The 25,613-nt window shown below is 32.5% G+C and overlaps 1 protein-coding gene across 1 annotated transcript in view; it reads right to left on the minus strand.

Annotated features, from left to right (window-relative positions):
- Window positions 1–2,367: 2,367 nt before the first annotated feature.
- Window positions 2,368–25,613, minus strand: part of LOC143475121 (M1-specific T cell receptor alpha chain-like) — a 45,697-nt gene continuing 22,451 nt past the window's right edge. The window contains exons 3-6 of the mRNA XM_076972864.1: window positions 4,292–4,465; window positions 4,052–4,087; window positions 3,784–3,908; window positions 2,368–2,887 (exon numbers count right to left, since the gene is read on the minus strand). Coding sequence (XP_076828979.1) covers window positions 3,802–3,908; window positions 4,052–4,087; window positions 4,292–4,465 — 317 coding nt within the window. The 3' untranslated portion in view covers window positions 2,368–2,887; window positions 3,784–3,801. The remainder of the gene's footprint in view (window positions 2,888–3,783; window positions 3,909–4,051; window positions 4,088–4,291; window positions 4,466–25,613) is intronic.

Below are 25,613 nucleotides of genomic sequence, written 5' to 3' on the forward strand. Positions count from 1 at the left end.
CAATTAGAAAGTTCCTAACATCTGAGAAACTCTAACATGTACCATGAGACCAAAAATAACTACAAGATATTGGTGTTGCAGTGAAAATCAAAAATGTTTAATGCAAAAAAATAAGCTATTGCCCAATAGGATGACTAAATGCTTTTGATTGCTATCTATATCACTAAGTGTTGCACATTGTTGCTTACATAGAGATGGGGCTTGCATAATACTATAAGTGCAGTAATGCTGGAGTGAATTACAGTAGACACTTTATGATAAAAGATATGACCTTTCACCCGATATGGGTTTGCCAGCTCCATCTGGAAAGTGTTGGCCAGTGACCCATCATAATCTTGCTCATTCAGCCAGTTTGAGTTTACCACAGGTCATATTGCTCACTCATTCTAATGCACCTTCCTAAAGATAAAGCCAGAAATACATAATTAAATATATCAATATATAAATATGTATATATGTAAATAAATATGTTAATGAGAACCAGCTAAATGCACCCTTGTTGGCATGGTCAGTCATACAAGGTCAAAGCAATAGTGCCTGTGTGATTGTAGCTCATGACCAACTTCGTAAGCAAACACAGCGGTAGAAGTCCTGCCCTAGGACAGAGACAGATTATTTAATAATTTTGCTATACTGTACAGTTTTGTCATATACTTTAGCAAGATGGAAAAATAATAACATGGACCAAAGCTGTGAGGAAGTTCCTATTGTTAGATACAGGTCTCTGAGCAGCCACAGGTCTCTGAGCAGCCGCAGGTCTCTGAGCAGCCGCAGGTCTCTGAGCAGCCGCACGTCTCTGAACAGGTGCAGTACAAACACAACAAGCAGCTGTCGATCAGGACTTCCTGTCTGCCATCTGCACGGATTCTCAATCAGACCACCTTCCCAAAACACACAAAGGAAAACCTCAATTCAGTTTGATGTGTACTGATGTTCCTATACAAATACTACAGCTACTTCGGTTAGCAACCACACACTGAGCATAAATATTAAAAATTGTTTTGATATATTTTTACTGAATTCTTCTGTGAATGACTGGTCAGAAACATTGTTTGGGTTCTCATCTGAGAAGCTTTAATTCTGTATTAACCATCAAGTGTTGGAAAACACAATGGCACTTAATATCAAAAGCAGAAAGCAGTCATGGTGTCACCAGCCACCACCCAAGAGCGGGATCCACACCAAATATCTCTACCATTTTACTTTACTTGTAATTGTACAATAGTGATTTATTTCATTACTATTTATTGCTGTGTATGTGGGTGTTGGGGTACACGAGGGCACGAGGGTTAGTGAGCATCAGGGCCCCTGTAGATGGATGTTTCAAGGTCTAACCCCCCCCCCCCCCCCCCCCCAGTTGGAGAAAGGTTATCCAGACCTTTTAGACCTTGTTGTTTGAGCTCACAGACTAATCATAATGATTAATAATAATCTCATCCTCACTAACAGACCAGCTAATCCAGCAGTTTATTACACTAGGATTAGTCTTCCACATACTGGATTAGGTCACAAAGCTTATGAAGGCTTTTGACCACAAATAATAGTACTACCTTTTAAAGCAGTTTACTTTTTTCTTTTATTTTTATGTCACTTTTTATCACTCATGCATTTTAGATTTAATAAATGAAATGTTTTGGGCAGTTGTGTTGTAGGCTAGCCCCGTAGTTCCTGTTCACACTGGCTGGTGTGAGCAGTGCCACCACCAAAAGCTGATAAAATAAGTTTACATTTACGGCATTTAGCAGACGCTTTTATCCAGAGCGACTTACAAAGTGATTTGCATCTGATCACAGAATTCCTCCTAGGTAATAGTACGGACAGGCCAGAATTCAAGACACCATTGAGTCAGACAACTACTAAACTACAGGAGTCAATGTCATTACCTAGTGTTTTGCAAGTTAAATGCCACTGGTATTTATAGTGTACAATGTGAAACAGAGAAGTGTAAATAGTATATTAATTTTACTATATATGTATATATGTGTGTGTGTGTGTGTGTGTGTGTATCATACTATTTTATATATAAATGTATATATATCTCCTGATGTGTAACATTCAGACTGATGTTTCTGCATATAAGTTTGTGTGGGTTTTTTGTGTGTGCATTTGTCAGTGTTTGTCCCACGTCTGCCATCTCGTTAGTGTTATATGCTGACGTCTGTGTGTGTTTGTGCTGCATGTGGTGTTTGTCACGTTGTCTTAACTTCTACATTTCTATAATGATCATTTTTACATGTCGCATGGTTGATTTGGAAAGATTCTATTTCTGAAGTAAAACAGAGGACTAGTTTTGAACCTCAAAAACACATTAGTTATTCATAAAGCACAAATGAGGGTTTTGATGTTTGAATAAGTTGCAGAAAAATATATCTTTTGATTTATAGATTTATTTCCTGTTTTGATTGCATAAAGACATCTAAATTCATAATTAATTGTACATTAAAAAGACATTCATATATATACATACATATATATTCTGGGTAGATATTTATACACAGAAAGACAACAAACAATTAGAAAATGTCAGAAACAAGAATACAAGTGAACTTGCAAAAAAAAAGTAAAACAAAATGCTGTATATGCCAAAGGTTTACACACACGCCTCACTGACCTACACTACAACAGTGCAACTGTGTGACAAAGCCTATTCAATCATATATGCAAAAACAGTCACATTCAAAAGAGAGGGAAGTCCGCTTGCTCTTAACAAATAAGATCTGTTTTATAACAGCTGAAACAAAAAATAAAACAAATATACAGAATAATGTGTATATGATCTTAACATTGTTATAAATGATTTATCTTGTAATACAGAGCACATCCGTCCTCCACCTTTAGACATCATTTTCCAAACTGCCCAGATGGTATTTTGTCATCTTTAAAAGATCTGAAAAAAATTAACAGATAAATTTTTTTTAGATATTATATAGTTTTATACTAAATTAGTCTTCATTTACTTTACACATACACCACACATAACCAAAACTGAAAAACAGGATGAACAAAATACCATTAAAAGTCATGCTTTTGCAAATCAAAACTGGATCTCAAAATTGAATGTTGAACACCACTATCGCTATGTCACTCTGTACCTCACGAGTTCAAGAAATTAAGACATCTAAGAAATTAAGTCTAAGAAATTAACTGCTCTGTTATAATGTATGTTATAATTATAATGTTATAATGCAACTGGGAGCACAACACTGCAAAAACTATGAAAAAACTATGAAACATAGTCGTTCCTGGAGCTGTTCAGTGAAGTTCCTCTGATAGACATTCAGTGATTTGTCCAGATAGTGACAAATAAGTCTAAGTACAGCCATGTTGAGCTGTAAGTGATACCCCTGGGCAGGGCTCGACCTGCCCCGTGAGGGCTGTTCTGGTGTAATATGTGTACTCAGGTTATGGGGCATTGCTGAAAAACCACTGAGTTCAATGGCAATGGCTGCTTTTTAATTCTGATTATGCTCAACTTGCCTGAGTCATAATCAATTCCATCCAGTAAACATTCAGTTACTCAGTTCAATGCCTTTGTACCTACTCAAAAACATATCTTACATACAGTTCTTTCCTGCTGAGTCTAAATGCATGTTAGAAAGCCTGTTCGTAAAATGATTTCAGCCCTATTGAAGCATCTTCTACTGCCAAACTAGATGCTCCTTCTGCTGGCTGTATTTTCACTGATTACGAGTGTCTACCCAGTGTAAGACGAATCTCATACTGCATCTTAGTAAATGAACGTTAACAATTAGACCTTAATGTAGACTTTTCAACAACACTTACCGACTGTTTTGAATCACTCTAGCTTATCCACACTTTAAGCGTCATCAGGACATTAAACACAATGGTCTTCACAAAGAGAACCCTCAGCCAATAGATGCTTAATGTCAAGAAATTGGTCTTTTCACCTACAGAAGAGAAACAGCAAACTCTGTAAATTTAATGCATACCTTAAAATTAAGGAATAAAAATACAAAGAATAGGTTTTTATTCTTCAAAATATAGAGTATATAAAAACTACAGAAAATCTACAGAGGATTAATTCACTTACTTTGGTAAAATTCTTCTCCACTGTTACAGGATTTAGCTGCAAAAATGAAAATAAAATAAAAATCATTAAAGCAATGCAGTTCAGCGTTTGAAGGTTTTCAACAGGTTGTGTACGTCTTTAGTTTCAGCACCACGAAAATCCAGTCATTACAGTTCTGAGAGTTAAATGTCCCCTCTGTCCATTAGTTCAAATGTCTAATTTTACAGTTGTATGATTAGATGATTGTAGATAAATGCTCACCTGTTTCATCACACATTTTATTCAGTGAAAGGCTACTGTAGAAGGACTCGCCGCTGAACCGCACTGCGTCTTTCAAGTAGTCGTCGGTGCTATTGGGTGCAGCCAAGTTAGTCGTCAGGCAGGCCTCAACATTCTCATTTCTAACTGTATAGTGAGCTGGCTCTATTTTTTCTCCTGCAAACACACAAAGACAGAAGAAACATTTTTAGTCTGTTGCAAACAGGAGGGAAGCGATGTATGCAAATAACATCACAGAAAAGAGACATATTGCCCTTGGAACAAAACATGTAAATAAACATTAAGGTCAATCATGTAGGTTTAGAATCAAGAGTGAGTGATTAAAATGGGACAATGTTCTAGTCAGAACTGAGCCGTCTTAACCATGTTAGTAATAACTCTTACTGCAAACATGACATGTACACAAACGCAAACATAAATGTACTGTAACCCAGAGTAACCTATATCTAAAAATTGCAAATACAGAGTTTGGCACTTATATTTGAAATGGTCATAAATCACCACATATCTTGATTCTTATGAACACACTGTCAGATTTTATACACAGCAACCACAAGACAATAATTGGCACTTTATGTGGTTTTATAGCAATTAAAGGAGAATCAATATCAGATTAGTTGAACTCCATAACTGTGATCATTATCAATAAAAATTTAGACATGAATAAACCATGTTTCTGTCCAAGGCCTTGTTTCCGCTCATATCGGACCCTTTTAACAAATAGTGCTCATTAAATTTGATCATTAACTCTGTTGCCAAGATCATATTAGTTGACCAAGATGGAAATGAAAAGAGGTTGCTGCAGCAGTATAGCAAGGTCACATTTATGCAAAAATATGATAAAACTAAAATATCCTAGCATATAAAGACATGAGGTGGTACATGTTCTTCTGTTTGTGTGCTTGTTATGAATTTCAATGTCAGTTTTTTACAGTATTTAAGTTTTGGAAAGGAACTAAGAAAGTCCACAAAAGTTAGAGAGCAGTTTTCAAAGATGTACCCAGTTGCCATACTATATTTCTCATGCACCATTTATTTACATAGAGTATATGAATATCTCCCCAAACACAACTAAGGCACTTCCTGGTTCGTTTTTTACCCATGATGCCTCTCTGCTTTGAGTGAGCCATAGTGTCTCCTCTCACAGATATAACTTTTCACCAGTCTGTTATTGGTTGTTCAAACTTGCTTCTGCCATCAATCAAACCTTGCATCTGTACCAAAGTTACTTGTGTTTACCACACAGCTATTGTGTATATGATCAGGCTATCTCAAATATATATAGAAAGCTATGTAAAAGGATGAAGTATGTGGTACAATGCATATATATATAGATGCTAAAATGTTTAAAATAAAGCTTTACATAATAAAGAAGAGAAGGGGTTGAAATGTTGGTGGTGGAATGGTGGTGGAATGGGTAACGTCAACAACTGCAAGCAAATGGTGAACGATGCATCAATTCAAGAAGACACTGCCTTTATCACGTTTTTTTTATAGCATATTTATTTTAGCTATTTAGTTTGATCTAAGTTTTTTTATTTAGCTTTTAACATGTATTCTGTATGGATTGTATGTGGAAGTGTTTCATGGAGTTCCACATACAGTGCTTTGACATCATCAAATCTGTCAGTTAGTCAATCTTTTTAATCAGTTTCTTTTCAAATATTTACGTAATTTACGTAAATGGCTAATGACTTGGTACAATTGACTTGGTCAATTTACAACTTGGTGTCTCGATTCATAGTAACACGAGTAACACTTTAACATCACAGGTTAGCTACACTATGCTAAGACTCTGAACTATAACCTTTTTGTGCACCTGTCAGGTAATTTACAATGTCTTCTGCTTAAATGATTAATAATTTTGTTTTTTATCACATTTCAGTTACTGCTTTTACAATAACAAATTACAGCTGCTACTACTGATTTAATTAAGCAGTAATATTTTTTTACATTTGTTGTACTTTTCTTTAAAAACATTGTAAAATCAAATGTTATATTAAATGTAAATAAATAATAAATAATTAAGTGGTGTTTTAATAAATAAATGTTAACTTACTTGATGAGATAGTGAATTGTGTACCATTCCCAAATATAATTTTGAATTGATCTTGATTCACACAGCAACTGATCTCATCATAAAAAAATTAAGACTGTGGTATTGTTAGTTGTAATTCTAACTATGAAATTAGTAAAACTGTTATATTTAAATCAGTGAATAACACCCCTTCCTCAAATAATGAATACTACGAACATGATTTTGATATTCATCTCTAAGTAAAGATTGTTGTATTTTTCATCATAAATATTTTGTCACAGTAGAAATATAAGCCTGATTATCGTGGTGTGAACATAGTGTGTTTTAAGTTTATAAGCCTGATTATTGTGGTGTGAACATAGTGTGTTTTAAGTATGATTTAAGATTCATACACACTTAAAATGTAACTAATCGTGTGATTTAAATGTGATTCAAAGTGGTTTTACTTTCTAATTAGCAGTCATGTGAATGTGTACTAAGAGATGTACAATTGATTCTACAGATTTCCCCTGCACCCCCGCCTTGTTGATACAGTCTTCCCTTTCTCATGTTAATCCAATGATTATTAAAAAAAAGGATGACAGCATTGTGTATTACACCATTACTGATCAAACTAATGGGCTTTTCTGGTTGTCCCTCACCTTTTTAACTTTACGTCAGTAATTTTGTCAAATTAATTGGTGTTATACATAAAACGTTATACATATTATAGATTTTTGTGTTGTATTATATTGTATTCTACTTACTTTTCTTGATGACCATTCTTATACCAGATCCAAACAAAATCTTATTGTAGTCATCCACACAGTAAGTTTATATACTACAAATACACAGATCTGCTGCTTTATTTGTAAATGTTAGATATTGTTCCTATTTCAATGTTTTATATTACAAACCAATTTTACTACAAAATGCATGCATAATAGATTTATGTTAAAACATAAATGATAATAACAATCCCTAGTGAGATGCTTATTAAGTGTTTATCATTTACTGATGGTTAAATGGTTCATTCATGAAATACACCTGTATTTGATAGCATGTCTAATGTATAAAATATTGCACTGGTGACATTAGATATGCTCTCCTGAGCTTCTAATGCAGATTGATGTAAACTCATTTTAATAATGTCAGATATAGATAGATATTTTGGGGGGATATATTTCATATCTTCAAATGTTATCTAAATCTGTAGTCATTTGTAAATGCAGCCATTTGCTATTATAATGACATCAAAACAAATTACTCTTACACTTGTAGTCCCACACACTTAGATTTCAACACAAATACTCCAACATTGAAGTAGCTTTTCAAGTAGCTTTTGTGTGCAACAACCTGAAAGCACACGAGAATTTAGAAGCTGTGATCCATAACTCAAGGGATGATGGAAAAGTATGAATGTTAGGTTTCAATCAGCCATATTATTTAAAGGTATTTTTATTAAGGATTATTGCTTTGAAGATCGGCCCATGTTTGATTTTGTACAAAAGCTTAAGTAGCAAACTTCAAAAGACCGCAACAAACCTTCAGAAGATTTTTTAAAGTACATCAAATATACAAGTAAAAATATATTTAATACAGTATAACCTAGACTAGCATTTGATAGCATCTGTTTGAGTCTGAAACTCCAAAATCCTATTTGTTTGAATTAAAAGCCCAACTGTCCTTAACTATATAGCAAAAACACCACCTTTTCAGATGTATAAAGCATATACATTGCCAGAAAATGTACAAAGTACTGACCAAATAAATATCTTAAATACTATACTTAAATACTATTTATTTGAAGTAAAAGCAAAAGCAGAAATTAATTTTACAAAGCATGATACAATCTGTTTAGCATTACCTTTACACTCAATTGCACTTATAATCTTATGATTTAAAATTAGATTTCATTTTAATATTATCTTGTTTCATAAAATGGCTAATTTGCTATTTTCATACAAGTTTGAGATTCATATTGAAACTGATTATATTTATTTTACCCATGAAGGACAATCATGACAATATATTTTGTTGTTTTCAAATATTTAAAATTGTATGTGCTTATTCTAGTACCTAAGAATTGTTTTGTAAACTACTGGATAACATTGATTTCAGACACAATCAAAAACAAAAAGATAATTTGTAATCATTGCTGATGGGAAGGAACTAATTTGTTGCTGTCCAATCAACAAATGACAACTAAACCATGTGCCTAATATTTGTTTTTAATCAAAGTCAAATTAAGGGGTCATTGATGGTACAAAGTACAAGATTAACATTCATCTTAGAATGTTCGAGCAACATCAGAGAATAAAATTCATCCCAAAATCATGACTTACATGCACCAATATTTACTTGCATGCCTCTTCCAAAAATGATCTTGTTTGCAGCATTCACACAGACAGTGGACACAACGCTTCTACAGTACTCACCAAAGTCAATCAAGTTTGGTCTCAATCTCGTTTTTGTTTGTTTGTTTGTTTTTACAAAGATCACTTTAATAGGATTTTGTCATTATGTCCAAATCACTTACAGATAAATTGTATATATGTGTTATACTTATATTTTTAGACAGTTAACTTAATATAGTTAAGATATATTCTATATCCGTTGTCTTTCACCAAGGGCATACATTTGAGACTGACACATCGCTAGTATATTATTTACACTATAGAGATTCAAATATAGCATATAACACTATATACACAAAACTACGTATTAAAAGGAATAAATCTGAGCCCCCCCCCACATTTAATACTCCATAATACATTTACTTCTGTATTTCTGAATAAATATTGGAGTCATGTTTCTTACCAGGCTGAACTGTCAGTGTTATTCCAGTTCCAAAGATAAGCTTGTTATTATTCACACACTAACAAACACTCTAACATAAACACAGCTTCTGTCTCTAACTGGGCCTAGCAGTTAGTGTTGTTCCTCCCAAACATTTGGTTGTTTACAAATGTCATTGATGTCATTTGGTTGTTATTAGCACACAAACATCTATGCCAAGTATCTGTGAGGAATTGTAATCATGCAGGTCCTTGAATTACCGATGAGCTATTCATTACTGACTGGACTTGCTATAGTCTTCGAAATTATGCAACAACTCCAGCTGCCTTGGTTTATAAGACAACTCAGAGAAACATGTTTATCTATTTGCTTGTTTGTATGTTTATTTTAAAAGTATAACCAGGACTTTTATTTGATTAAATAAGTTTCATAATGCAGAAACCTAGTTTTGTTTGTTTGTTTTGGTGGTGGAATTACTAAATATTTAGGATTATATATTTAGGATATTATTTTAATAATAGACATATAATTTCTGCATTAAAGTCAGTATAATATTTAATGGTTAGAAAAATGAACTTACTGGATGAAACTATCAGCTTTGTTCCTTGGCCAAATATAATCTTGTTACCATACATCACACAGTACATGACATCACACCAACAACCTCCTACTGTGTTACTGCTTATGCAAGTAACGCCTGCTTTATGAATGCTTTATGAATGACTTATATGAAATACTACGCCAGGAATAGGTGTATGCTTGTGGAATAAATGTCTTGATTTAGACATCAAACAGCACTGAGACTCTACTAATATTGCTACACTACAGGACTAACACTTATCATTATGCTAGCGTGTGATACATGACATCAACACCACAGTCTACACATTAGCACAATACTTCTAAATGTTTAGTCATAAGTGAAAATGCTTATTAAGAACTAACAATGTCATTGTCTACATTTCAGAAGTATAATTAGAATAGGAACATTTCTAGTACCTAAGAATTGTTTTGTAAACTACTGGATAACTTACTTGAGCTGATTGTATTAGCATTATAGAATTAATTTGTTAAACTGTTTTAATTTACTATTTAAAACTCTTTAGCCATTTGTCCCCATCTAATTTAATTATAATGTAGGCTTATAAAGACAGTATTATACAAAACTTACTTGATTTAACAGTTAGTTCTACTCCTCTTCCAAATATTATCTTCAATCCATCATTCACACACTCATTAGTCACTACACAAAAACCTATAAAGATAAACCTCATTCTTGTCCTGTGTCTGAATGTATAGATGTGTTTGTTCTAATATTTGCTATGAAAATAAAAAGCTAATTTGAAATACTTCAAATGTTGTAACTTATCTAAACATTTTAAAGCGTCACATCCAGCCGGCCCAAGATTGTGTTGTTGCAATTATATTTTTAGTTCATTTAACCTCCTCTGTGAGTCCCGTTGGGTTATTTAACTTATACAATTTTGACCCTATATTGATTTCAGACACAATCAAAAACAAAAAGATCATTTGTAATCATTGCTGATGGGAAGGAACTAATTTGTTGCTGTCCAATATTTGCTTTTAATTAAAGTCAAATTAAGGGGTCATTGATGGAACAAAGTACAAGATTAACATTCATCTTAAGATGTTCGAGCAACATCAGAGAATAAAGTTCATCCAAAAATCATGACTTACGTGCACCAATATTTACTTGGATGCCTCTTCCAAAAATGATCTTGTTTCCAGCATTCACACAGACAGTGGACACTGAACAAGAACCTGTCTGCTTCTACAGTACTCGCCAAAGTCAATCAAGTTTGGTCTCAATCTCTTTTTTGTTTGTTTTTACAAAGATCACTTTAATAGGATTTTGTCACTATGTCCAAATCACTTACATTGTATATATGTGTTATACTTATGTTTATAGACAGTTCTATATCCGTTCTCTTTCAACAAGGGCATACATTTTGTCCTTTGAGATTGACACATCACTAGTATATTATTACACTATAGAGATTCAAATATAGCATATAACACTATATACACGGAACTATGTATTAATAAAAAGGAATAACTCTGAGCCCCCCCACATTTAATACTCCATAATACATTTAGTTTGTATTGTATTTCTGAATAAATATTGGAGTCATGTTTCTTACCAGGCTGAACTGTCAGTGTTATTCCAGTTCCAAAGATAAGCTTGTTATTATTCACACACTAACAAACACTCTAACATAAACACAGCTTCTGTCTCTAACTGGGCCTAGCAGTTAGTGTTGTTCCTCCCAAACATTTGGTTGTTTACAAATGTCATTGATGTCATTTGGTTGTAATTAGCACACAAACATCTATGCCAAGCATCTGTGAGGAATTGTAATCATTCAGGTCCTTGAATTACCGATGAGCTATTAATTACTGACTGGACTTGCTATTGTCTTCGAGATTATGCAACAACCCCAGCTGCCTTGGTTTATGAGACAACTCAGAGAAACACGTTAATTTTTAAGTATAACTGGGACTTTTATTTGATTAAATAAGTAACGTTTCTTAATGCAGAAAGCTAGTTTTGTTTGTTTGTTATATTACAAAATATTTAGGATTATAAATTTATGATATCATTTTATTAATCAATATCCACATAGGCATATAATTTCTGCATTAAAGTCAGCATCATTTTTAATGGTTAGGAAAATGAACTTACTGGATGAAACAATCAGCTTTGTTCCTTGGCCAAATATAATCTTGTTACCATTCATCACACAGTACATGACATCACACCAACAACCTCCTACTGTGTTACTGCTTATGCAAGTAACGCCTGCTTTATGAATGCTTTATGAATGACTTATATGAAATACTATGCCAGGAATAGGTGTATGCTTGTGGAATAAATGTCCTGATTTAGACATCAAACAGCACTAAGACTCTACTAATACTGCTACCTTACAGGACTAACATTTAACATTTATGCTAGGGTGTGATACATGACATCAACACCACAGTTTACACATTAGCACAATCTTACTAAATATATTTCTAAATGTTTAGTCATAAGTGAAAACATATGGGTCATTTTAAAGAAGTATTTAAAATTATGCTTATTAAGAACTGACAATGTCATTGTATACATTTCAGAAGTATGTTTAGAATAGGAACATTTCTAGTACATAAGAATTGTTTTGTAAACTACTGGGTAACTTACTTGAGCTGATTGTAGCAGCATTATAGCATTAATTCATTAAACTGTGTTAATTTACTTTTTACAACCCTTTAGCCATTTGTCCCCATCTAATTTAATTATAATGTAGGCTTATAAAGACAGTTTTATACAAAACTTACTTGATTTAACAGTTAGTTCTACTCCTCTTCCAAATATTATCTTAAATCCATCATTCACACACTCATTAGTCACTACACAAAAACCTAGAAAGATAAACCTCATTCTTGTCCTGTGTCTGAATGTATATATGTATTTGTTTGAATTTTGCTAAGAAAATAAAAAGCTAATTTAGAAATACTTCAAATGTTGTAACTTATCTAAACATTTTTTGATTTCAGACACAATCAAAAACAAAAAGATAATTTGTAATCATTGCTGATGGGAAGGAACTAATTTGTTGCTGTCCAATCAACAAATGACAACTAAACCATGTGCCTAATATTTGCTTTTAATTAAAGTCAAATTAAGGGGTCATTGATGGTACAAAATACAAGATTAACATTCATCTTAAGATGTTCGAGCAACATCAGAGAATAAAGTTCATCCCAAAATCATGACTTACGTGCACCAATATTTACTTGGATGCCTCTTCCAAAAATGATCTTGAATCCAGTATTCACACAGACAGTGGACACTGAACAAGAACCTGTCTGCTTCTACAGTACTCGCCAAAGTCAATCAAGTTTGGTCTCAATCTCGTTTTTGTTTGTTTTTACAAAGATCCCTTTAATAGGATTTTGTCACTATGTCCAAATCACTTAGTTAAATTATATAAAGTAGATGTGGTAAATATCAAATCAAATATATTTGTATAGCACTTTTCACAACATATGTTGTCACAAAGCGCTTTACAGGTTTCACAAGGTTAACAATACTATGGGTCCAAATCCCTAATGAGCAAGCCAAAGGCGAAAGTGGCAAAGAAAAACTCCCTAGATAGTGGGGAATAGGAAGAAACCTTGGGAGGACCAAGACTCAAAAGGGAACCCTTCCTCCAAATATAACTGTCTAAAAACACAAGTTTAAGGTTTAAGTATGTTTTAGACAGTGATATTTAAGATATATTCTATATCCGTTCTTTTTCACCAAGGGCATACATTTGAGACTGACACATCGCTAGTATATTATTACATTATAGACATTCAATTATAGCATATAACACTATATACATGGAACTATGTATTAATTAAAAGGAATAACTCTGAGCCCCTCACATTTAATACTCCATAATACATTTATTTTGTATTGTATCTCTGATTAAATATTGGAGTCATGTTTCTTACCAGGCTGAACTGTCAGTGTTATTCCAGTTCCAAAGATAAACTTGATATTGTTCACACACTAACAAACACTCTAACATAAACACAACTTCTGTCTCTAACTGGGCCTAGCAGTTAGCGTTGTTGCTCTCTCAAACATTTGGTTGTTTACAAATGTCATTTGGTTGTTATTAGCACACAAACATCTATGCCATGTATCTGTGAGGAATTGTAATCATGCAGGTCCTTGAATTACTGATGAGCTATTAATTACTGACTGGACTTGCTATAGTCTTCAAGATTATGCAAAACTCCAGCTGCCTTGGTTTAGAGGTCTGCGCGGGACTGCTTTTTTAATCCCGCTCCCGCCCGCTCCCGCTTGTTTTAATCCCGCTCCCGCCCGCACCTGCTTGTTTTAATCCCGCTCCCGCCCGCACCGGCCAAAAAATCGCTTGTTTTAATCCCGCACCCGCCCACCACATACACATTTCTGTCGCCCCCGCCCGCAATCCTAATATGAATTGAATTAATTAGATTTAGTACTTGAAATTTTCTTATGTATTTATTAAAACAGCATTTATAGCGATTGATCGCGCTGTCCCATTTCTTATCACAGTCCAAACACATCCCGTTAGGTGACGTACACCAACACTTTCTGACATGTATCACAACAAGCCGATTTCCATCTCCATTAATTACAATGGAATATGACTTCCATACATCAGACTTTCCTGTAGTTGTAATTGTGGTGTATTCGCCTGTTTTAATAGAATTTTCCACAGCTGAAACTGGTTGACCGTCTACAGCAGGGGTCGGCAACCTATGGCACGCGTGCCACCATTGGCACACCGAGGCATAGTCACTGGCACGCGACACGCTGGACCAGCATCAGCAAAAATATATATTTTAATATAAATTATTATATTAATGGATTATACTTTCGCGAGTGACCGTAGCGCGCGACTCCGCACGGACACCTCGCGCGAACGGCGGAGGCGTTTAAACTTGGCGATCGATCGCGATATAATACTTTTTGTGTCGATTTACACCTCCCCCCCTCCTCGGTCAACAATTTAAACTCGCCGCCATAGTGGCACACTCATTGACTGGACATGTTAAAGTTGGCACTCCGTGTCTCAAAGGTTGCCGACCCCTGGTCTACAGTCTCTGCCATTTCTGTATCAAAATGACAAAATGACGCACACTTCATGTTCACGTGATCAGTTGCTTAGCCAATATTTTGAATTAGTTTATTGCTTACTTACTGAATGATTAGTTGTTTTCGTCCTGTTTCTTATGCATGGAAATCATTGCGTTGTTATTATTATAATTTTCTAGACTATTAATTTGCGGGATTTTTCTACATGTATATGTGGTCCCGCTCCCGCATCGCCTGGACTAATTCAACTCCCGCTCCCGCCAATAACAATTAAATTCTGTCCCGCGCCGCAAGATATTCTGTCGGGTCCCGCGGGACCCGCGGGATTACCGCGGGAGTGCAGACCTCTACCTTGGTTTATAAGACAACTCAGAGAAACATGTTTATCTATTTGTTTGCTTGTTTGTTTATTTTTAAAGTATAACCAGGACTTTTATTTGATTAAATAAGTAAAGTTTCTTACTGCAGAAAGCTAGTTTTTTTTGTTTGTTATATTACAAAATATTTAGGATTATAAATGTATGATATCATTTTAATAATCAATATCCACATAGACGTATAATTTCTGCATTCAAGTCAGTATCATTTTTAAAGGATAAGAAAATTAACTTACTGGATGAAACAATCAGCTTTGTTGCTTGGCCAAATATAATCTTGTTACCATTCATCACACAGTACATGACATCACACCAACAACCTCCTACTGTGTTACTGCTTGTGCAAGTAACACATGCTTTAGGAATGCTTTATGAATGAGTTATATGAAATACTATGCCAGGAAGAGGTGTATGCTTGAGGAATAAATGTCCTGATTTAGTCATCAGACAGCACTGAGACTCTACTAATACTGTTACCTTACAGGACTAACATTTATGCTAGGGTGTGATACATGACATCAACACCACAGTCTACACATTAGCATAATCTTACTAAATATACTTCTAAATATTTAGTCATAAGTGAAAACATAGGTCATTTTTAAGAAGCATTTAAAATAATACTTATTAAGGACTGACAATGTCATTGTCTACATTTCAGAAGTATAATTAGAATAGGAACATTTCTAGTACCTAAGAATTGTTTTGTAAACTACTGGATAACTTACTTGAGCTGATTGTATTAGCATTATAGCATTAATTTGTTAAACTGTTTTAATTTACTCTTTACAACTCTTTAGCCATTTGTCCCCATCTAATTTAATTATAATGTAGGCTTATAAAGACAGTATTATACAAAACTTACTTAATTTAACAGTTAGTTCTACTCCTCTTCCAAAGATTTTCTTAACTCCGTCATTCACACACACATTAGTCACTACACAAAAACCTAGAAAGATAAACCTCATTCTTGTCCTGTGTCTAAATGTAAATATGTATTTGTTCTATTTTTTGCTATGAAAATAAAAAGCTAATTTAGAAATACTTCAAATGTTGTAACTTATCTAAACATTTTAAAGCGTCACATCAAGCCGGCCCTAGATTGTGATGTTGCAATTATATTTTTAGTTCATTTAACCTCCTTTGCGAATCCCATTGGGTTATTTAACTTATACAATTTTTGGCCCTATATTGATTTCAGACACAATCAAAAACAAAAAGATCATTTGTAATTACTGCTGATGGGAAGGAACTAATTTGTTGCTGTCCAATCAACAAATGACAACTAATCCATGTGCCTAGTATTTGCTTTTAATTAAAGTCAAATTAAGGGGTCATTGATGGAACAAAGTACAAGATTAACATTCATCTTAGAATGTTCGAGCAACATCAGAGAATAAAGTTCATCCCAAAATCATGACTTACGTGCACCGATATTTACTTGGATGCCTTTTCCAAAAATTATCTTGTTTCCAGCATTCACACAGACAGTGGACACTGAACAAGAACCTGTCTGCTTCTACAGTACTCACCAAAGTCAATCAAGTTTGGTCTCAATCTCTTTTTTGTTTGTGTGTTTATTTTTACAAAGATTGCTTTAATAGTATTTTGTCACTATGTCCAAATCACTTACAGTTAAATTGTATATATGTAATATACTTGTGTATTTAGACAGTTATATTTAAGTTTTAAGTATGTTTTAGATGGTTATATTTAAGATATATTCTATATCAGTTCTCTTTCACCAAGAGCATACATTTGAGATTGACACATCGCTAGTATATAATTACACTATAAAGATTCAAATCTAGCATATGACACTATATACACGGAACTATGTATTAATTAAAAGGAATAACTCTGAGCCCCCCACATTTAATACTCCATAATACATTTAGTTTGTATTGTATCTATTGAATATTGGAGTCATGTTTCTTTCCAGGCTGAACATGTTTATCTATTTGCTTGCTTGTTTGTTTGTTTTTAAGTATAACTGGGACTTTTTTGATTAAATAAGTAAAGTTTCTTACTGCAGAAAGCTAGTTTGTTTGTTATATTACAAAATATGTAGGATTATAAATGTATGATATCATTTTAATAATCAATATCCACATAGACATATAATTTCTGCATTAAAGTCAGCATCATTTTTAATGGTTAGGAAAATGAACTTACTGGATGAAACAATCAGCTTTGTTCCTTGGCCAAATATAATCTTGTTAGCATACATCACACAGTACATGACATCACACCAACAACCTCCTACTGTGTTACTGCTTATGTAAGTAGTTCCTGCATTATGAATGCTTTATGAATGAGTTATATGAAATACTATGCCAGGAAGAGGTGTACGCATGTGGAATAAATTGCCAGAATAAGGAGAATTCAATCATGTGTATTTAAAAAAAATCTAATTATTGTACAATCTATTACAACACATAATGTATTGTTTTGTAGTATATAAAGGACTACTTAAGAGGTGACATCATATTAATATGATGTTTTGTAATATTATGCCTTCCTAAACATGGCAAAATACTATACTGACATCCATAAACAAATTCTTCTGTGTAATACACTAAAACATGTATCCTCTATGCAGTAGCAGTAATGTAATATACATTTGATGTAATTTAATTTATTTAATTTACATTTAATTTATAAATTAGCAGTATATTAGCAGCTGACGACTCTTAATAATGGTTTATTAAGATTAACTAGCCATAACAGAGGTCACTATGTTCAACAACCATCTCTGATTTGTTCACGCTGAATACACTCATACAAATGTAAGCTTAATAATAAGAGTTGGCCTACTTGCTTCTACGGTGAGTTTAATCCATGCTCCAAAGATGATCTTCCATGCATCATTCACACACACATACACAGCTGATCAAAAACTCTTAAAGTGCTGTGATTCATTCAACAATGGTGACTGCCTAAATTCTAAGCAATTTACTTTCACTTAAAATCATATGATGTGTTTAATTAGACTGACCCTCATTTCATTTTTCATCACATTAATTGCTGACTAGCATAGCTGGATGTAAAATGTTGTTCTTGACATATTTGTAACTATTTTTACAAACTGGTTTATACACTGCATTCTGGAATGGGCTGCATGTAATATTAACAATCTTCGATTATTAAATGCACCTTCAATGTTGTTTCAAGTGTCAATCTCATCTGTTATTAGACTGTGTTAACTAAAAAACTAATGTGTAAATATTCTGAATTATATCAGTATTTATAATACAAGGTCATGGTTAGCGCTAGGCTTGGATTTTATATTTTTATAATTTTCTTAGAGCTTCTTTTGTACAGAATCCAAACATGGTAATCAAACTAGGTATATAAAGATAAAACATTTTACATAATTCATGCTTCATCCTATGTAAAACATATGTAGGTTGTCTAGCAGAATCATATTATCAGAATCATTTATTTAGCCCTGATCTTAACTTAAATATAAACTTACTTGATTCAATAATTAATGATGTTGCAGATCCAAAGAGTAGTTTGTTTCCAGAATAAGTCACACAGTGTTATATTTTGCAACAGTTACTGAGTTTTGAAATTTGCAACATTTTAATTTAATTAAATTTAATTTAATCTTGTGCCAGTTACATTTACTCAGCTAATTCACTTAATTTTGCAATGTACTTAAAATTGAGTTTTATAGTTTATGTATGTTTCTGAGGAAAGGTATGTTCTTTTAACTTTTCAGAAATAGTTATGGATGCTGATAAGCAAGATATGGTTTCTAGTAAGAAATTGTATTGCTTATTTTATAGCTTAATTTCTTTGTACTGAATTATTAGAATCATTGATTGATTGATTACAGATTTGGCTAGCTTCACTCACAGCTTGAAGACATGTTATCACTTGTTGATTCAGTAACTATTGGCAGTTAGGAACACCTTAATGTTCTCAAAATTTCTATATATAACAGACATATCTAGAGGTTATGTTATATAACTACTATAGAAAACCAACTAAATATTAGATTCATGTAATTCAGAGACATTTACCATTTACAATATCACAGTAAAGAATGAAGAATGAGTTGCCCACTTGTTTTTATGAGGAGGTTCACGCCTGCCCCAAACATTATCCTCTGTGTTCCGTCATACACACACTGATGGACACTTAAGCAAAAAAAAACACTCTAAACTCCGAATTGGCATTTAAAGTGCTAAATATTAAATATCAAGTTCTAATTAAAATTTGTCTGCATCAGTTTTATCTTTTACCTGGAATTTCACATTTATGATCTTTTATGGGTAATAATCAATCATAAACTTTTCATGATTTGCCCAACCTAATAATAATTGTACCTAACCTAATAATGTAAACTACTGGATAACTTACTTGAATGGATAGTAAGTCTGGTGCCAGATGACAGTATAATTTTGCCATAACCATCATTCACACAGCACGAGACCATAAAGCATTAATTCATGAACTTGTTAGTACACTATGAAACCTTAAGGTCATTTTGCCTGACACTAAATCTTACATCTAATTGTTATTTTTAATAACAAATGCTTTAAATTCCTCTCACCACAAACACAGTTAAATCATTAGTAAACCTATTATTTCAATAAACACTATTAACTTGTGAGGAACGGTGTTTTCTCAAATTGTTATCAAACCCTACCTTTACCAACTACTAGTTTGGATCCTCTTCCAAAGTAGAGCTTATTCCATCCATCAGTCACACTATGTAAATATATACTACAATTACTTGGTTTCAAACAAAAATTGTGCATTGTAGTAATATATCTACAGTAAATTCTCAAATTCAGATATTTCAAGACTATAATGTAAGTATTTCATAGGCTTTTAGAAAGACCAAACTTACTTGATTCAACAATTACTTGAACTCCTGTTCCAAATATGATCTTTAATCCAGTATTCACACATAACTTAGTCACAATACAAAAACCTAAAGGGCCTAGTTTTTCACTGTCTTGTCTTATGGACAAATGTGCATTCATTATTATTTTTGGAGAGTTCCAATTCCAATTATGAGTAACAGTATTAAAACAGAATAAACATTCCTAGAAATGACACCAGAAGTGTCATGCAGGATGGACAAATGTAAACACAAATCACCGCAAGGGCGAAAGATATTTCTCAGTATTTTAACATTTTATATGCCTATGCTAGTATAACTGCTACTTTATGGGAAAATATAATACACAAGTAATATAATCATCGTCACTTGATAATTATGTGAAAGTTTTTTGTATACTATTAAATTCCTTGCAGTATATAAGATTTTATATTTCACCACCATATTATTGTACTTACTGGTTTTGACAGTTAATTGAGTTCCTTTAGCAAATACAAGTTTTGCTACTCCAGCAGATGTCACGCAAAGCTAAACACTACATCAATTAATCCACACCCAAAACACACAATCAACTGCTCCACATAACACAGAGACAGTATTTCTTGTTTTTGAATTTAATAAACCTTTGACACGTTAAAGTTTTGAGCTATTAATAATACTTGGTATTGTATTTTTTAAATGTCTAAAAATTATTCTTACCAGACTCAACAGTCAATGCTATTCCAGTTCCAAAGATAATTGTGTTATAACTCACACATCAACAAACACCCTAGCAAAAACAATTCTACTTTCAGTGTGTTGCTTCAACTCCAAATGTTTGGTTTGCATTATTAGCACAATGGTGGACATCTCCACAAAACACTGAATAGGAATTTCAGTCATGTTATTGTCCATTGTCCAACAAGGTGACCCTGTCAAACCAGATAACTGGACTGGTGTAATCTCGAATGAAGTGAGTCCTGCTTGCTCATTTGTGAGACTATTTGAGAAATTGGTCTCTTTATTCTCTCATTTGTTATTTAAAACAATTTTTTATCATGTCACTATCAGCTAATGTGTATATATCTTAAGAATTTATATATATAAATATCTAAGATTTTGTTAGTGCTTTGTTTTTACTGGAAGAATAACAAAATATTAAAGAGTATAAAATTAATCGTTTAATATAATTCGTTTTTCAATTGCAGGTTGAAAATGTAAAACTTTTATATAGTTCAATACAAATAGCATTATAAACTATCAAACTCAATATATTTTAATCCAGTTTCAGTAAGTACATGAGTATAAATGCAGACTAAATGTACACAGAATGTATTGTGTTTGGATCCTAGCCTCTCAAGTCACTAAGTTTAAATTAAGTTTAAAGTCCAAGTTTAAATCTCAAGTCGTAAGTTTAAATTACATTACATTTACAATGTTTTAGAACTTAAGGTTACTTGATTTTCATTAAAAATACTGAATCTAAATGATTTTGTATGGTGTAATATGTTGAAAACACATTCATGTACTATCTTAAGTGATGTTTGTCAATGATAGCATTGCTACTATTATTGAATTTTAAAGAGGACTTCAACAGTAAATAAAGACTGAAGTTTTATCAGTGTCTTAAGAACAGCCATTTAGCATGTAGTATAGATAATTCATAATAACTCAATTGTGAACTCACGTTTTTCGATTATTAATGTAATTCCTGATCCCAAGATGAGCTTTCCTAAAGTTCCAAATGTCACACACTATTAAACTACATAACATAAAGCCTCAGGAAATGAGATATTGAATATACTTGGGTTAATAATCACTTTTGTGATTTTTGAAAATATGATCTTGAATATGATCAATTTTATGATTATATTCAGTGAACCATATCATCATATTTCATAAAAAGGCCACTTCACAAGGAACATCATATGTGTGTTCTGCTAATAAGAATTACATCCATAAACTGTAAAACTGCTCATTTTTATACATTACAACATGGTATTTAGATGAAACAGCAATACAATCTATGTAATATTGTAATAATATAAAACAGTCAGTAATCCATTCTACTCCTTTAATTAGCAGCAGAAGACTCATTAAAATGGATCCTTAAGGTCACATAGCCAAGACAGAGGTCAGAAACTACATAAACCTATATGCATGGCAATAAAAACAAGGTAAAGCAAGGATTTCACATTTTTACATTCTAGAATAATAAGAGTTGGCCTACTTGCTTCTACAGTGAGTTTAATCCCTGCTCCAAAGATGATCTTTCTTGCATTATTCACACATAGATAAATAGCTGATCAAAAAGTCTGGGTGTTGGGACACTGTTCTACAGTTCTGACACTTCTCATGTAATTGTCTCACATTGTTGTATTGATAATTAACTCTGGTAATATTAAAAAGCTTGGATGATTGTTTCTAGTTTGAATATTTGAACACATAGTCCAAAACACCAGCACAACATAATTAAAAGGTTTTGCACATGCCAACTCGTGAAAAGTTACAAATTTTAAGGATTAAGGATTTTGTAGAGTTTGTATCTGTGTCTAGACTTCGTACAGAATCCAAAGTGTCCCTGAAGTCCCAGCCTACTTAGCTGAGTCTCAATCATTATCGTTAACATGAACTAGGTAACCATAAATATTAATAATAACAATTAGTAGTAGTAGAATTTGCAGTAGCAGTTATAGCAGTAATAGTTTTACTCTCTAGATAATCATAAATTATAGGTATCTAGCATAATCCCTACATTTAATTCCCTGGTGAAACAAATATAAACTTACGTGGTACAATAATTAATGAAGTTCCAGATCCAAACAAAATGGTGTTTCTTGACTGAGTCACACAGTGTGAACTATTGAAACAATTACTGATCTCAAGATCTGTGATTTATTTCTGAGAAAGTGAAAACTTTTTTTCCTGAAAGAAACCCACTTTCGTTCAGTTGGTTTTCAGAAATGCCATTGAGGCTTAAAAGACATTGCAAAGCTTTTTAATAATAATTTCCACTTTTTAAATTAATACATTTTACTCCTACTCAGTTCTTTAAAAATATAGGGTTTCTTTTATTTCTGCCTGAATCATGACTTCATGATTATTTTTTATTATGAGTTTGGGCACTTTTTTCCTAAACAACAAATCAGTATTAATTGACACATATTAATATTTTCTTCTTATTTCTTAAAGGTCTCCTACTTTTTTAAAAACTAAAATCTTGTAAATTTCCAAGATTTAAACACCTTTAAAATTGTTCCCAACATCTCTAGAAGTATTACAGTTGAATTACTTTAGAAAATATATTTTCATTCTGTTTACAACTGAACACATAATAATGAGTTTACCTACTTGTTTCTATGAAGAGTTTCATGCTTGTGCCAAATATGATCCTTCGTGTTCCATCATTCACACATTGATAAACACTTAGCAAAAAAAGCCCCAAAAGTATTTCTAAAGTAGCAGCTACAGTAGGAAATTAATAAAAAAGTTGTGTTCATAATTCATAATCTTATTCATGTTCTTCATAATTAAAATATGGTACTGAAACTGAACTATTTATAACCTAAATCTAATCATCTAATGTTTTTCATCTAATGATTGGTGTTAGATTTAGTGTTAATTTCTTCTCAGTGGAATTGATATTGTTTTATAATTTCTTACAGGTAACATCTATGTCTGATTAAAAATTCTTCCACTTGTATTACCAGTGTAATATCATTGTGTTGTCAAAAAATGCTTTTGTGAGTTCTTTAAAATGTACTTGTAGATCTTCAAAAATGTTAACTTAATGTGAACTACAATATTATTTTCCTGGAAGAAAATGCCTGTATAACTGGATAAATAAAAATTAATATCTCATCCTTCCAGAAACAGGTCATATAATATAAACATATTTGAAAATATGATGTGACTTTCTTACTGGACTCAATATACAGTTTTATTCCTCTTCCAAAGAAGATCTTCTGAGCTCCAACAGTCACACACTAATAATCTCTAGACATAAAAGACTTGCTTATATACATTCTAACCAACAGCACAACCCCAAATAACCATTATGAATAACCATTCATTCATTTATGTAAAGTTTATAATAATTCATAAGACATTTAAAGAGTTTTTGCACTGTACTGCGACAACATTGTTGATTATAAGGATCAATGTATGTATGGGAAGTTTGCAATTTAGCTATATATATATATATATATATAAATAACATACTTACTGTGTTTAACAGTCAGCTTGGTGCCCTGACCAAATATAAACTTTATCCCTTGTGTCACACAACGGTATGTTCTTACAAGATCAGATTTTTGACAGTGCATATTTTGTAATTCAGTGAACTTCAAAACTGATTAGTCATTTTGAGGCTAAATTCAATAGTTCAATTTTTCATTTGGGCTTTCATAACAAAAACATTTATATATATTAAATAATAAGATTAAATATATTTTCTAGGTATTGTACTATATCCAAGCTATAAGTCACAATTACTTCATATAGTATGCAGACTTATTCAAGGCAATATCCACTTTTGTGCTTTTTCCAAAAATGATCTTGGTTTGTGCACTTTTCACACAATCCACAATATTACACAAACCTCTGGGCACATATTTGCATGTATGCAACTATCAAATCAAATTCCCTTGTTAGATAAATTTGTATGCATAATTAGTTACATGTATATGCGTAATTAGTTATATTGATTTCACTGCTGTTTGTCATTGATCAAATCTTTTCCAAGCTGAACTATAAATAAGCCTTAAAGAGGTAAATGAAAATTCAGTACAAGACTACCTGTGAAGCTAATACTTACTAAAAGATAACTTATAAATATTGTTATTTATAGTGGTATAAATAACTTACGCGTTCTAACAATTAGCTTTGTTCCTTTTCCAAACATCACTTTGCCATATCCTCCAGTAGTCACACAGTACAAGATAATGAACCGAAAACTGATTTCCTTACAACATAGCACTCATTAGCTTACAAAATAAAGACGAGCTAGGTTTTAAAGATGTATGTATATATTTATATAGTATGCTTTGGACAAACGACTGCAGGAGATGTTTCCATAACATTTAGAAGGAATATTTTAAATGACCTGAACTTAAATACTTAGCCCTATCCCTTTCCAAATGTTGCTTTGCTATAATTTCTGCCATATGTTTTGTAATTATTAAGGCTGTACAGTATTCCTGTATAACAAATACACAACCAATCCAGCAACTTACTAGTGTGAATAACCAAACTGGTTCCCGATCCAAATATAGCTTTTGAATTTCCATATCCAGTCACACACTGTGTTATCCTTCATCTTTAACCTACTTCCTAAGACTTGTTTTTGACTGAAGGATTCAAGGATGGAATACTTGTCATAAAACTATTTGGATTGGGATAACAATTACAAAGATTAAAATTAAAATCTATTCAGATACTGATACAGCCTTTTGCAGCCTTTTTTTTGTAAAGTATGAATACAAGGTCTGTTTGTAAAAAATAAAATATATATTTATATATTATTTTAATTAAAAAATAATGTTTTTATGAATTTACCTGATATTACTGTGAGACTTATGCCTTTTGCCAAAATGAATTTCGTTCCCATGTTAGTCACACACAGACATACAGCT

This window comes from Brachyhypopomus gauderio, chromosome 14 (assembly GCF_052324685.1).
Source record: "Brachyhypopomus gauderio isolate BG-103 chromosome 14, BGAUD_0.2, whole genome shotgun sequence".
Taxonomy (NCBI): Eukaryota; Metazoa; Chordata; class Actinopteri; order Gymnotiformes; family Hypopomidae; genus Brachyhypopomus; species Brachyhypopomus gauderio.